We start from the raw sequence: 15,919 nt of genomic DNA, 5'->3' as shown, positions 1-15,919 counted from the left end.
AGGCTCTGGGAGGGAATTTGGGTGCGGGAGGGGAATCAGGGATGGGGCAGGTGGTTGAGGTGTGGGATGGGGTTCGGGGTGCGGACTCTGGGTGGGAGTTTGGGTGCAGGAGGGGGTTTGGGGTACAGGCTCCGGCCGGACGGCGCTTACCTCAGGCGCTCCTGGAAGTGACCGGCATGTCCAGCTCCTAGGCTCAGGGGCAGCCAGGCTGCTCTGCGTGCTGCCCCTGCCTGCAGGCACTGCCCTCGCAGCTCCCATTGGCCGCAGTTCCCTGTTCCCAGCCAATAGGAGCTGCATAGTTGGTGCTCTGGGCTGGGGCAGCACACGGAGACCCCTGGCCGGCGCGGACATGCCGGCCACTTCCAGGAGCAGCATGGAGTCAGGACAGGTAGGGAGCCTGTCTTAGTCCCGCTGCGCCACCGGACTTTTAGTGGCATAAAGTCTCCCAGATTGGCTTCAGTAGCCTCCAGGAGATCAAGCCTTATTCCAGGAGACTCCTGGCCAATCTGGGAGGGTTGACAACCCTAGTTAAGATGGAATTTTTATAAGCTGAAACATGCACATGGGTTATTTTCTTTCAATCTTAGAGCCATTAAAGTTACAAATATAGCACCTGCTTGGGTAGACACTTGCACCTGTTCAGCACTCCATTAAAGTTAATGGGGTTCCCATGGTCTGACCCCAGGAGTCCAGGACTGGGACCTGAGGCCTCATCCTGCAAACACTCACTACCTATTGTTCTTACTACTATACGCAGTTTAACACAACTTCTGTGCAAATATTCATGGTAGCAACACTATGCAAGTACTTGCAGGATCAAGTACTTCATTCAGGATGGCACTTTGCAGAACTTGAATGTACCTACAACCGGCATGTTTTATATCAGATGAATGTTTGTACCTCTAAAGAGCAGGTGCCACTGGAAACTGAAATTTCCTAGAGCCAAAGAAAAGCTAGTCTGCAGGCAGATAATGACTGCCTGACCTGAAGGGACCACACTCTCAGGGCAAGAGATAGGTAATGCAATCTCTGTATGATAGCTCTCATCCTAAATAGATATTTTTGATTGTACCAGATGGCATACAGTGTCTTTGCAGAGATTCTGCAGTCCACACAGCCTTGTGCTAAAAGTAGGAAACCCATAAAATTCAAGGCAACATGTTCAGCATGAACTGGCATCCTAAAGATGTACGGTCAGTGCTTTAATACTCAACTCCCACAAAATGGAATTTAATTACGTGAGGCAGCCCTGAGTTTCTCCCTCAGCAGTCCTTCCCTTCCTCCCCCAACCCCCATTTCTCTCCTTTTCCTGTATATCTTTTTTCTGTCAGGTACCTGTTTCTTAAAAATAAAGGTGTGTGTGTGTGTTTCTGTCCCCTGTTTATTTTACATTGCAGCTTTGTAAGTATAGACTTTTTGAATAAGTAGCAACAATTAAGACAAGATCAAAGGGTTTTCCTACTATTAAAATTTTATACAGAGAATGCACAATGAAAAAGTTATGCTGGTCATCTAGATATAAGAAATAGACAAGTAATTACATCATGCTCTCTCATGGATGTACTACAGAATAAATTATTAACATTTTCAGATTATTCCAAAGGAACCAAATAATGTAAGTACAATCACTCTATTGAATGAAGAATGTGGGAGTAAAAAAATCATCCACTCCAATAGTTTAGTGTCTCCCGCTACAGTATATCTAGTCATCTTCTAAAATGTTTTACTCAGTGAAGGTTGTCTGCTTGGATACCCTCCCTACCCTCTCTGGGATGTAAAACCATCCAAGAGCTTCAAGCTGTAGCAGGTCATCAGACTATTAAAACCATAATCTCATGGAAACCGAACATATAAATTAAAATAATCTACCCAGCCTGTTGACTTTAACTGTGCTAGTGCTCTATTGTATGAAACATCAAAATCACTCCTAACAAATAGTTTTCTCCCCCAAACATATCAATATCTCTGCCTGTATGTCATCCTCTACTTCAAGACCATAACAACAATTTCAAGAATTAAGCCAAGCAATTCAGGTTACTTGATCAAATTCAAGCGTAAAAATTAGCAGAGATATGTGATATATAGAATAGTAGCTCAAGTGTTCCACCAAAAAAAAGTTCACAGAGGTACTTAAAATAATTTGCCTTCTCTCATTTGACTCCATTTCATCAGTTATTTCTCATGGTTTGGCCTTGATAAAGTGTCTGCATACTACATAAAATGTTTGGCTGGCATAATTTATTTTCAGAAGCTGGATACATAATTGATGCAATTCCTCTGTTTTGGAATTTCTTTTTCACATTAATAAAATTCCTTCTGCCTTTTAACAGCATTGCAGTGCGGGTCAAGGATATTACTTTCTTTCTTCCTGTAATACCAAATTTTCAATGGGTCTGATAGCTTTTAGGGTGCTATTTTGTGCATGTTCACAGGATAGTTTGGGATGGTATTACAACTGAAGGAAGCCTTCGAGCAGAAATTAAAGTTAAACTATTATCCACAAGGTGGTGGTCCCCAAAAATCTTTCAGCAGTTTTGCACACAAAATATTGCCAAATCCTTAATCTCTGGTTTTCCTTGAACTTCCACAACTCTGCAATTTATAATCATTTAATGACTCTCTGCCTCGTCTGTGATATTACCCATTTTGTAATTACTGAATACGTCCATGAATGCAACATCAAAATACAACAATCAGTTTTCAAGTGTTACCATCCCATCTGAATTTCTAATTTTCTCTAATATTCCATCTACTTTGCAATTGATCTTGGTAAGAGATCTTAAAACAATATCAATTTTTATTAAATAAGTCTGCTCATGCAATCATTTGCTGTTTTGGGTTCATCCTGTCTCACAGAGCACAGATTTGGTGGGTGATGCTTCAGGGGACTTAATCTTTCACATATTTTTGCCTCTTTGGTTCACAGTTGAGAAAAGGTTTTTTTAAGATTGACTAGTGGGGTTTTTGTTTTGTTTTATTTGCAATTGTAAATTTCATCCCGTCTCCCTATCCATGGGAGTAAAAAGCAAGAGGGAGCCAAATTAATAAACTGACAGCAAAGCTCTCTCTAACCATGTCCTTCGAGCTTGTCCTATTACCTCATCCTTTCATTTTAGTTTTGTTGCCAAATGTGTGTCACAGACTCAGTCAGACTCCATGCTTAGTGTAGTTTATTACACTAGATGTGTTAAAATAAATAAAATGGTGTTGATATGAGAGTTGAAAAAGTGAATGGAGTCTACGGCAGTTTGATTTTGTGATTAGAGAGGATTTTCATTCTGCAGGAAAGGGCTTGAAGCCCAAAGAACATTGCAGTAATTTCCTATGATCTCACCTTTTATTTTATTTTATTTGGGATTTCTTTGTTCTCGTGCAGAGAAGGCAGAAGAGCAAGAATAAAGCTTTTGGAGAGTTCTATAAATTAATAAATGCCCAAACTTTTGATTTTCGTTTTTACGCATGTATCTCAAATTAGGTTTTTCCACATAAGTAGTAAAGCTTTGGTATATTTGTTGGAGTTACCGTAGGATATCATTCTGATATCTTAATAGTGATAGCACAATATGCGTGCCTCGAAGCCTCGAAACAGATTTCTGTTAACCTGTTCCTTATGACATTGTTGCATATTCATGAAGTTCGAAGGGCCCTGTTTAATTTTTACTAGTGAGACAAAAAGAAAACAAAAAAACTCCTCACCGTTAACTGTTGTTCTTAGTAAATTATTACTATGCTATTTAGCTCTGTTACTGCAAGAGGAGAACTATTTCCTTGGGTAAATGTCGGTCGTCTCCAGTGCAGTCTCTCTTTAGTAATAGTAAAATATTTTTAGCTGTTATTGGATGCTTTATATCTAATTGCTGACAGGCATTGTGCTCAAATTAATGCTCAGCTCCAGTTATAATATCATTATGTCATCACAATGAAAAATTCTAATTAAGATGATCTGTTTGCCAGGAAAAAGTTTAGTATATCAATGAATCTATTTTATCAGGGGTGAGCAATTTGCTCCCCATCCCCCCAATCAGAGCCTGAATTATTAGAAAAACATCACAGATGCATGCTGCATTGGACAAAGAACACATGCCTGCATTTAAATCATGTATATCTTACTTTTTACTGATGTAATTGTGAAATATGTTCTTTTTGCATTCATAATTAGGGGGTGGAACAGATGGTGAAGGCTTAGTTTAAAATAATCTGTCATTAAAATAACCTAGCCTACTGGTAATTCTTCACTCTAACTGGAGTTTAGGTCAGGGTAACAGGGTTTTTTGCAGCATTGGAATACAGGAGAAGGAATTAGGGACTTCATGGATAGTATGATATATGAGGATATTCCCCAGAAGGACACTGTAGTAAGATTTCAGTCTCTGAAATTTGGCTGTAGTGAGAATATGCAAAAATACCAGAGACAAAATTCCTTCTACAAATATAAATCCATTTAACAATGCATTATACATTGTACTCATTCAAAGTGGTACAGTTAGTTTCATATCCTACAAGGAAATAATTCCACAGTTTCACAAATACTGGAAGAGCCATTCAGTGTTTTGGGTTAAAAAAAGTCTTACATTTTTTGCATTATATAGATGTCAGAGGCTATAAATTATAATTATTGGCACTATTATTGAGAGGTGATATAGCTACTGACTTTTACATCTGAATCTTACTTCCTTCATGTCTACCACGTAGTCTTACTGAAATATGACATAGGAAATCTTGTATCAGTCCTGTCTGGCTAGCTTAGACTGTTTTTAGTAATAAGAAGACTGTCAATAAATCAGACACCTGCATGTCTTTAAAACATTTATTTGTTTCCTCTAGGATTTTGTTCTCTAACTGCTTTGAAGAAAGCATATAGATTTCAGCATGGTATTATGATAAATCTTCTTGAGGAGGGGCAAGAATTAACATTTGTGTCGGTTCTTTTTCATCTTAATCCAACCTTGGTTAATAATCAGAAAATTCTACATAGTGGGTAAGAAGATGTAATTAACCTTTTCACCCCAGAATCTTAATTAGAGCCTGTTGAAAACAGTGGGGCAGTTTAAAAAAAATTAAAAAGTAGCCTGTGGTGATTGAAACAACATAATAAATAATGGTTTTCTCAAATCAAAATTAAAAAGTGCTATGAAACTTCACCTTTAATCACATTTTATACATAAGTAATAAGTATAAACTGTCTCAAAATAAGAGTGTTATTAGTCTTTTTCTTAGATCAAAGATGCCCCAAAATTTGGCCATCGGAGGGCCTCATTAACAACTTTCAAGAACCCCAATAGTGAGCATAAAATTGAGCTGACGGCAGCCAACCTCACGTTAAAAACAAAGGGGGAAGGGAGGTTGAGAGTGCAGGTCCCAAAATGTATATTCCATCTATATCTGAGTGACCTCTGCTTATGTGAAAATGGAGCATTTTGTGAAGTCTGTTTAGTCTCTGCATGCCGCACCTCTGTACTAAGTTGACAATGGCTATGGAACAGAGTGTAGAACTTTGTAGCCCATGTCTGGTCCACACGTCATGCTTGCCTTTGTTTTACAGAGTTTCTCTTTAAAAGTCTGGTCTTTGGTAGTTACTCTGGGGTCTTCAACTTGAAAGAGAGCTTTACAATTTTGCTAGAGGGAAACACCTGTGTTTTTCTAACAATAGTTATGCAGTTGGACATATGTATGTAATTCAAATCATACTTCCAAGAATATCTCTTTGCTAAACAAAAATTGGCAGCAAACATGTAGTGTACCATGGTGTCAAATACTCTTCTACAAGACACCTTCCCATAGCCCCTCCACCACCATTGTTTGAAGGCTGGATGGTGTCTTGGTGTGCATAAAGGACACAGGCTTTATGAAAAATTGAAAAATTTCAACACGCATTACCTAAATAATAAATATTCATAAATAATACCTATGAATAACAAATGAGACAGCCCTTCACAGATACTGTTTGACCTGTATAAGAAACAACAACATTGGCACAAGGGTGCTTAGCCCATCTTTGCCCTCTCATATATTTAAGATGGACTAGATTACATTAGAAGGTTTTCCTATTTTTGCGGGAGGCGTTGTCCTAGATACTGGAAAGAGAGTTTGTCTTTTCCTTCCACCACTTTTGTTTTTTCTCGCATTGCCTTGCATTTCAGGAATTGAAGTAGTTAGCTCCTTAGTAAGCTAATAGGCAATGACTTTTTCAAAATGTGATTAGATGCACATTATATACAACTCATTTTGCTCTTCTGACCCTTTCAAATGCTGAATTCTGTCAGTGTTGATACACAAGTATAACAAGGGCAGGGGGTATGGGAGAGGAGAGAGAAAATAAGAGGAGGAGGAGGATTCATCCACTCTCTAGTCTAGTAACTCAAACTAGCAAATTGGAGGAAATCTTATGGGAATGGTCATGAGTGAGTCACACAGAGAGGAAAAACGGCTTTGTGGTATCCTTCCCTGGCACCACCAATCCAGGAACATCCCAGCCATAGTGCTTCTCGGGCAACTCCATGAGACAAAGGTGGAGAACAGCCTCCCAGAAAGGGATGGAGGAGCAGGAACAGCCACTCTTACACCAGGAAGGAGTAGAAGATAAAACCTGTTTAACTGAGAGAAGCGACAAATGGGTGACATGAATGAGTCACTATTACATTGAGAGTTGGCAATGACACTTGTAATTAAACGTGATTAACACTTTCCATTGTAAGTCCCTGTTTTCAGTTGCTCTTAACTTTTCAAACTTTAACCATTCAGGCTGAAATTTTCCATGCCTTGTGTCTACCTGAAGATAACTTTTTTGTTTTGTTTTGTTTTTTTAAAGTTTCAGCAAAAATGGTTGAGCTGTGTCCAAAAATGAGGTTGGGGAAAACTATGCTGCTTTGTCAATATTAAAAAATTTTTACTGCCATTTTATTGAGAAGCTTAAATTCTTAAATGTGATGGTGCTCACACTTACACTTTGTCCGCGATATAATCCAGGTGCATTTTACTATCACCCATAGGTGCTGACTCCATGGGTGCTCTGGGGCTGGAGCACCCACAGGAAAAAAATGGTGGGTGCTGAGCATCCACTGGCAGCCCCCCCCCAACAGAACCTGCCCCTCACCCCAGCGCTTCTTGCCCACTGGTGGGCTCCACTGATCAGTGCCTCCCCCCCGACTTCCCCACTCATACCACCTGCCTCCGATCAGCTGTTTCATGGTGTCAGGGGCCACTGGGAGGGAATATGGAGGAGTGAGGGCACAACACGCTCAGGGGAGGGGGCAGAACAGCACGGGGAAGAGGTGGGATGGGAAGAAGCAGGGTGAGGGTGGGGTCTTGGGGGAAGGAGTGGAGTGGGGGCAGGGCGTGGGCAGAGCCAGGGGGAGTACCCCCCGTCAGATTAGAAACTCCACGCCTATGCTGTCACCACAAAAATTCCACCCAGATTTGGCCAAATGATTATATAATGTGTCAAACAAGCTAGAAAAGATCAGTGAGGCACTCATGCTGAATTTACCCTTTCTCATAATATAAGAACAAAAAGGCTGGAAATGTAAAATTGACAAGAGGAAAAACTTTTTATGCAACATATAATTAATCTGTGGAACTCATTGCCTCAAGATATTATTGATACAAAGAGCATAATGGGATTCTAAAAAGGAACAGACATTTTTATGGGTAATAAAGAATATCTTCAGTAATTCTAGTTACACATTTGTGCTTAATGACATAAGCCAACTACTAACAGCCTGAGTTTAGGGAAAAGCTTTCCCAGTTGACCTCTTATTGCATAAATGTCCACTATGGATATTTCACACATTCCTCTGAAGCATCCAATATTATCCACTGTTGGATACAGGATTAACATATCTAGACCAGTGGCTTGATTCAATATGGCAATGACTGTGTTCCGTAGCCAGCGTGGGGAGATAATGGCAGCATGGTAACGAGTCAACGGGATGTGACTGCTGTTGGAAAGAGGCACTCTATCCAATACACCAACACATGGCCACATAATCATAGAGTTTTCAATACTATTTATAGCAGGGGTTTAAACATTAATGTTCCCTGTAGCATTGGTAGCCCCATGTTCCTGAAGGACACCTTAAGCCACAGAGCTTTTAAAGGAAGCCTCCTCTTCTGACCTTTCTCACAGGGGAGGGGTAAGAGAATGGGACACAGACACAGTAGCAGAAGAGATGTTAGAGAATAGAGGATGCCACATTTATAAAGGTTTTAATTTTGCCCTTGTACAGATCTAAATCTGAGTTCCATCATTCCAGATTTTCCACCTGTTATTGACATTAAAGTTCAAGGAGCCTACGTTAATCATTTGCGGGGTGGGTGGGGGGGAAGATGATGATTTATAAGATGCCATAAACTGCTTGCATAGTATAAATGTTTTTACTTGAAGAAAGTCTATGTAAATTTACATTTTTATTAATTCATAAATATAAATTAGAGAGCCTTTCTTTAATGCAATATCTTTTGTGATTGTTTGTTTTCCAATGCGTGGTTCATTCTTTTGAGAAAACACAGATTTTTGAACTAATTCCACCACCTACTACATCAGAGAGAGGTGAACACTTGCCAAAGTCAGCTTCTGACCGGCAGTATGTTAGAAATTAATCAAGAAGCAGAGGAATCAAAACATTAAAAAGCTTCAGAAATCACTGCTTTGTATTTGAAAGAGAGTGAAATTATTGCAGTGACTTTGGCATGTTACATTTTTCTCTAAATTTGTGTGCAGCTCTGTTATCTTGTTCTTCCAAGAACATGTTGATCTCAAATGTAATACATTTGTGCTTTACACATACCTCTATCCCAAGGCTTGGATTTGGGATGTTTCCTCATTTGCAATTTCTTATAGTATTACTAATCTCTATAAATGTGTGGTTTTGTTTCGGCTAACTTTACATATGTGTTTTGCCAATAATTGGCCTCAATAGAGGAATAAACATGAAATGCCATGTATTCCCAATGAAGAGGCATATTTTCATCTTGATGTGTAGTGATTTACTCCATGTATCAAATTTAGAATATATCTCTTTGTTTATTAACTGCAGTCATGTTTCAAAAGTTGTGACTTAATGTCTATAATCATATCTTGATTTTTCCATTTGCAATGGAAACCAGATCTAAAGACTTGAGCCTGTCAGAATAAAATTGAATCTAGTTTTACACTAAAGGGATGAAACTCATAAAATTTCTATAGACCCAGCATAGTTGACAGTATCTGTTGATTGGCTTTGTTTGTTCTCCCACAAAAGGTACATGTGTGTGTGGGGGGGGGGGGGGAGGTTGGAGTAATCCTGGATTAATTAACAAACTATGGAGGTCCATAATGGTTCAAGTGATGATCTGAATTTTTCTCTTGCTCAGTTTTTTGTGAGGGGGAATTTCCCCCTTTGCTACTACATAATTTTTGCATGTAGAAAAACTGAAGTATATTTAGTATTATTTTTTCCTTATTTCTTGTTTCACGCAAATGAGAATAAATTACACATAATGTATCTATGATGTAAGGAAGACAAAACATTCCTCATACTTTGGTATATATCTGTGTGCTGTTTGTGCATATATAAATACAATATACTGTAAAAGAATTGTATTCGGAATACAAGTTAAAAATGTTTATATAGAAAACAAAACATCATCGTCAATTTAGTGTTTGATGCCTTTGTTTTAATCTGTTACCAGCTTTGCATCAATCTATTTATTTTTTTTTTCTTACTCTGCAGTCCCTGGATGGATTTGTATTTGCACTAAACCAAGAAGGAAAATTTTTGTACATTTCAGAAACCGTCTCCATCTATTTAGGCCTATCCCAAGTAAGTAAAAATTTTCGATTCTAGAATGTAATTGTGTAAGCTGCACTCTTCTGCTAAAGTAATAATCTGTTTTGCAGTATTTTGCATGAATTATGGAATCCATTACTTAAGGTCTGTGTCTGGTTCATTCTGAGAAGTAATTGAGAAGTATATGTGTCAGTATTGAATGTTCAGATAAAATAAACTTGGGCCTGAAAACTTTTTGTCACAAAGGATCATTATTAATTTATTGAGAACAAATGAAGTTACTTTTCTTAGTTGTTTTGAACTTTAAACCTCTATACCTGCTAGGAAAGGGACACACTAATAGTACTTCCCTTGTGTCCTATTACTGGATGTTTATGGAGTACCCTTTATTATCCTGGGAGCTGACACAATGACAGGGAGTCATTTGGAGTCAAGAAATGCTGAAAGAGACCATTAAAATGTCTTGCAGGGAGGGTTCCAACAAGGACATATTTTGTAGCCTTCACAAATGTTCACTAATACGAAATGACAAATTTATAAAATACAGTATTTTGATTATTTGCAGTTTAATTGCTGACATCTGTTTTTCAGAGGCTAAAAGGGAAGGAAAAAGGAAAAGTTGCTTGTTGTGGCTTATTGCTAATCCTACTGCATTCAGAGGCTTCTAGCCGAAATAGCTCCCTTCTATTTGGATTCAGAAATGCAGCAGAGAGTTTTTGCATGATGATTTGCCAAGTAGGATAATCTACTTCTAGTACAGTCACCCTGAGGAGATAAAAATGGAGATAATGTTTGTGTCTGCTCTTTTAAATGGGGACCCATAGTGAACTTGTTGCTTGAGTAAGTTGGCACAGCTCAGAGGAGGCAACTATTAGTATTGGAAGCTTTCAAAAACTAGTGATTTTGCTGTGCCCCTGCTACATTAAGAATGAGATTTTAAAATAATGAGAGAGATTTTAATGTTTGGTGCAGAAAAAGACCAAATTTAAATATTATCTGATGAGAATTAGAATAAGAGTTATTAACTCTGCAAAGAACATCCAAGCAATTGGCTATAGTGTATACAGCAATTGTGTTTTGTAGAGGCTTTAGCAAACCAAATGATAGAAATAGAAACGGAGCTATTTTTAATTTACTATTCATATTCTTGTCTCTCATTGAAGTTCCTAGTTTTGTAATGGGCTTTAATCCCTGCCTTAATCTGTTTGGGAGCTAGTATCAAGGATCTCAGGTTTTGAAATTGGTGCACCACCATGTTGCTAAAACAGTAAAGAATCAGAACTTTAATGTTGTTATTGTCTTAAGCTCATATTAATCTGTTTTATGCATAGTATCCAACAAAGTTTAATAAGCCAATAAAGAAAAAGGATGAATAATTAGTTTAAGCAGGTAAATGCTAATTAGGGAACTCCTGAAAGGCATCCATTATACACTAGCTTAAAACAAATTTTACAGCCCTGGTTAGTGGTGTAATCCAAATTCTGTCAAGGCAACTGCATTTTCTGTAATTGAGATGTGTATGTTTGCTTTGCATAACAGATGGCTCTGTATGCTTAGACTGATAGCTAGGAAAATAATAATTGCATTATTCTGGCCAAAAGAATATTAGCTCTTGGGTTTTGGCCATTTCAGTCAGTCCTCCTGCCAGCACAGCATATGCACATATATGGATTGGATTTTCAAGGAAATTGATGCATCTGGAATAGTGTGGCCATCTGAAATATCATCTGTTAAAGAAAAATGTGGCTTTAACCCTATGCTAGTCTCTTGTACAAGCATTTTCTTCCACTGATTTTTAACTGCAATAACTGGTAAGACTCTCCTTATTCTAAACTTGTGTCAAGTTGTTGAGACATTACACTTCTCCTTTGAAGTAAGTGTTCAGATGAATAAAGCAATTGCTATTTTTATTCATTTTTTGTGTGACTGTAGCACATAGGACTTTATTAATGGACCAGAACACTATACTAGGTTCTATACAAACATGGAACAAAAAGACATTCCCTGTCCCAAAGGGCTTACAGTCTAAGATGAGAGACAACAGGGGGATGCAGGCCAGTGGGGGAGTACTAAGAAACAATAAGACAATATTGGTCAGCCTGATGAGATGTGGTCTCAGCACATCTTCAGCCTAACCATTGACACATTTTTTGTAGGCTTAATGGAACAGTATGGTTTTGAGGAGGGTTTTGAAGGAGGACGAGTTAAGATTTGCAGAGGTTTATGGGTAGCTCCTCTCAAGCATGAGGGGCAGCATGGCAGAAAGCACAACGGTGCTTGTTAGAAAATGTAACAAGCAGATGTTGGAGGCTGGCATCCTGATCAGATCGGAAGCGGGAGCTGACATCGACATGAAAGGTGATGAGCAGATTAGGGATAGCCATGAAAGGCCTTGTAAGTGAAGATGAGTAGCTTATGTTTGATGTGCTTGTGACAGGAACACCAATGGAGGGATTGCCTAAACATATTACAGTATTTGACATATCATAACATCTCTTTGCATTTACTAATCAAGGTATCAGTGAAAAATTGTGTTGAAAAATCAGGCGCAAGATTGTGGACTTCATCACCATAATAAGTGAAATCTGCTGAGGGCCTTTGATTTACCCACTAAAATATGTTTAGTTGGTGTCCCCATCAATCTTTGCTTAGGACATTTGTATTTTATCAGGCCATAAATGAGTAAACATTGTGTACATTGTATACATCCTTACCACATTTTTTTTAATTGCCTTCCTGTAAATGCTGTAAAATCTTACAGATGCATCACTAGCAGCAGCTAAAGGAAAACTGCAATCATGCATACTAAATAGCTATTCAAATGCTTTATTTATTACAAAGAGCTGATTGGCAAAAATAGCCATGCAAACAAATTCTCGAAGTACAAAGGAAATGCTAATATGTCACTACAGTAATTTCAAAATAGTCCAAAGTGAGGAAGCCATTGCAGTATGTTATTTCATTGAATTGTGATATGTGATGAAGCTGGCAAGAACAAGCATTAATGGGATATAAACACATAAGATATCTTGCCTCCAATTCTTTGCATTATAGAATCATAGAAATGCAGGGCTGGAAAGGATCTCGAAAAGTTATCAAGTCCAATCCCCATGCTGAGGCAGGACAAAGTAAATGTAGACCTTCCCTGACAGGTGTTTGTCCAACCTGTTCTTAAAAATCTCCAGTGACTTGGATTCCACCACCTCCCTTGGAAGCCTATTCCAGAGCTTAACTACCTTTATATAAAGTGCTATAAGATAAATATTACTTGGTTCCTCTGTGAGGCTAGATGAAGGTAGATTTGTGTAGAATGCACCCTGTAGACACTTTGTGAAACTTCTAAAACATTTCATAACCTAAATTCTAAGCTTCTTCAGTTGATTCCTCTTCCTGAAGTGCTGGCTTATGAGTTTTATTTTAATGTTTAGTGCTGCTTTGCTTACAGTGCTTTGTTTTTGTTTCTTTGTCTTTTTTATTTAATATGAATGAAAATTAGGTAGCTCGTTTTTTTAGAAATAAACAGGAAAAATGTCACATCCAATTAAAAGAAAACCATCTTTTGACCTAACTTCAAAGGATGAATGTAGAGTTTTCTCCACAAGCCCAATTTTTCTCTTTTGTGTAACTTGAGAGTCAGTGATTCAATAAAATGGATGCTGATGGGCAAAGTAAGATTAATAGTAAAGAAATCTGATAATACTAATATCTCTAGAGCTAGTCTGGGACTGATAATAATGAGGTTATTTGTTACAAAGTCTGGGCCTACTTTAATAATAAATAAAAATTGTAATAACTAGTCTTTCAACGTTGTAATGAATGTACATTGCAAATAGACACCAAAATAGATATATTTGGGTTTTAAACACTTTGGCCTGGATTCACAAAAGGATGTACGTGCCTTAATCCCGGAATCAGACCCTCCTGGCATTAACAAGCCCCCCCCCCCCCCAGCTGCCTCCAAATTGTGTAGGTGCCCAAAATTACTTGGTATCTAAAATTTTTGAAGTAAAAGGCACCCCTCTTTCTACTTCTGAGCGCACTCACTGCAGCCCCATGCCAGGCACTCAGATGCCTAAGCCCCAGAGTGATGCACAAATTGGCAGAAGGTAGGTTTTCCTCTGCCTGCAGGGTTCAGTCCGGTAAGCATGCTCAGACTTTATCTAGTGGATTGGCTCCTGTATATCAGTTTACAGAAAACAGCTTGGAGGAGTTGGGGGAGGGGAAGGAGACGTTCCCTTGGAACGTTTATCCCAGTGACTAAGAAACTCCCCTGATTGGTGGCAGATCCCAGTTCAAATCCCTTTTCCCCCTCAGATGAAGTAGGAACCTGAACTGGGGGTTTCTCACATCCATACTGACATACCAGGTGAGTATCCTAACTATTGGGCTAAAAGTTATGAAGGACCATATCCTCTCCCCACCCTCTGCCTTCTTGCTAAAAGCACCTAACACTAGAGATGGTTTATAGCTAAGAATCCTGAGCAGAGGAAGGTGTCTCCCTGTAGCCCAGACTAAGGTGCCCATCTCTCAGAGATGTGCAGGGTTTACCACACATCCCTTCAGGGCCGCCCGGGGAGGGGGGGGGGGGCAAGTGGGGCAATTTGCCCCGGGCCCCGCAGGGCCCCCCATGAGAATATAGTATTCTATAGTATTGCAATTTTTTTTATGGAAGGGGCCCCTGAAATTGCTTTGCCCCAGGGCTCCTGAATCCTCTGGGCGGCCCTGCATCCCTTGGCTTTGTACCTCCCATTGGCTACCTTATGCGAGGAGCCTCCTTGCATGGTGGCTTTTGTGAATCCCATTCTGAGGTTGCCTCTCTCTTCCCATTCATTGTATTGAAAACCTAGGTGCTGAACCTTGTGAATCCCAGTGATTTTCTAGACACCTACGTTTCTTTGTGAGTCTAGCCCTTTATCTTCAGGCTAGTGATGACCGGGAATTTTGTGTTAGTTGGTTTGCAGAATTTGATTTTAGAGTGCTTCTTCCAAAACAGTTCATTCTGGAATGGCATTGAGAACAGTTTCAGAGAATATCAGATGCACATTTGTGGCAGATACTAAGAAGAAGAGATGAAGGAAACTAAAATAAGGGTTTAAAAGTTAGATGAAATGGGCTACATTGTATAGGCCATATCCTCAGCTTGTGTAAATCTGCATGGTTCCATTATGATTTGGTCCAGTATAAAGTATTCACATGTAGACTCATGATCATTTAGAAGCTTGCAGTGCATGTGTACATGGGGGTTTCTACAGTGGGGGATTTTTGCATGGAATTATTTACAGCAGTAAAACATGTAAGGAAAAATTCTGGCCCCATTCAAGTCAATAGCAAACTCCCATTGAATCCAGCTGGGCAGGATTTTACTCCTGGAGTAGATGATTGTGCTCAGAAGCAGGGAAAAAAAGCACCTAAAAGGTGACTTGCAATGGGTACATGCCACTTTTCACACATCTGCATCAGGGGTGCAAAAATCCCCAGTGCAGGCCAGCTGTGTTTGTCTGTCCAGCCACATTGCAAATCCAGCAGACAGTCTGAAATACCAAGAAACTACCATCCTTTGAAAATGAACAACTCCTGAATTTCTTGAATTATTAATAGAGTGGGAACAGATTTCAAATATAGATGCCTAAATTGGTCACCAGATTCCCACATCTGGGCACTCAAATGGACACTCAGGCACTCAAATTGCTATTTAAGGCCTCTAAATGGCAATGTAAATGTCTAAATCTGGGATTTGGGTACATAATTTAGGTGGCTAGATTTAAGAATTGGCCCACAGCATATTTTATCTTTGAATTGAACAATTTCTGCTTAAAAGAAAAATTACATCTAGAACAAAAATGGGAAATTAACAGAGTTTTATCATTAAAAAACATGATCAGCCAACGAGCTGGCTAAACCTCTTCTCATTTTCCTGAAACGAGCTCTCAATCATCTCCTACTGACAGTTGTACTCTGCTTGTATATTATGGATTACCTCCCTTCTCTTCTCTTTCTGTAAAGTCCACACCTTAAAATAATAAGATATTTCCTACCTTTAGCTTCAAGCTTCCCAGGACCCAGACAGGGTTGCAAATTGGCCCATTTAAAGAAAGCAATGCAGCTGCACACATAATAAGAACTTATAGATGTGTGTGAGGGGGGGGAGAATA

General features: G+C 39.0%; 1 protein-coding gene across 5 annotated transcripts in view; it reads left to right on the top strand.

Moving 5' to 3' along the window:
• Positions 1–15,919, top strand: part of NPAS3 (neuronal PAS domain protein 3) — an 827,431-nt gene that overhangs the window by 564,093 nt on the left and 247,419 nt on the right. For all 5 annotated transcript variants that reach the window (XM_034768663.1, XM_034768662.1, XM_034768661.1 and 2 more), the window contains one exon: positions 9,711–9,800. In XM_034768663.1, coding sequence (XP_034624554.1) covers positions 9,711–9,800 — 90 coding nt within the window. The remainder of the gene's footprint in view (positions 1–9,710; positions 9,801–15,919) is intronic.

Source organism: Trachemys scripta, chromosome 4 (assembly GCF_013100865.1).
Source record: "Trachemys scripta elegans isolate TJP31775 chromosome 4, CAS_Tse_1.0, whole genome shotgun sequence".
NCBI lineage: Eukaryota > Metazoa > Chordata > Testudines > Emydidae > Trachemys > Trachemys scripta.
The sequence above is the reverse complement of the archived record's forward strand: the minus strand, read 5'-3'. Positions and strand labels throughout refer to the sequence as shown.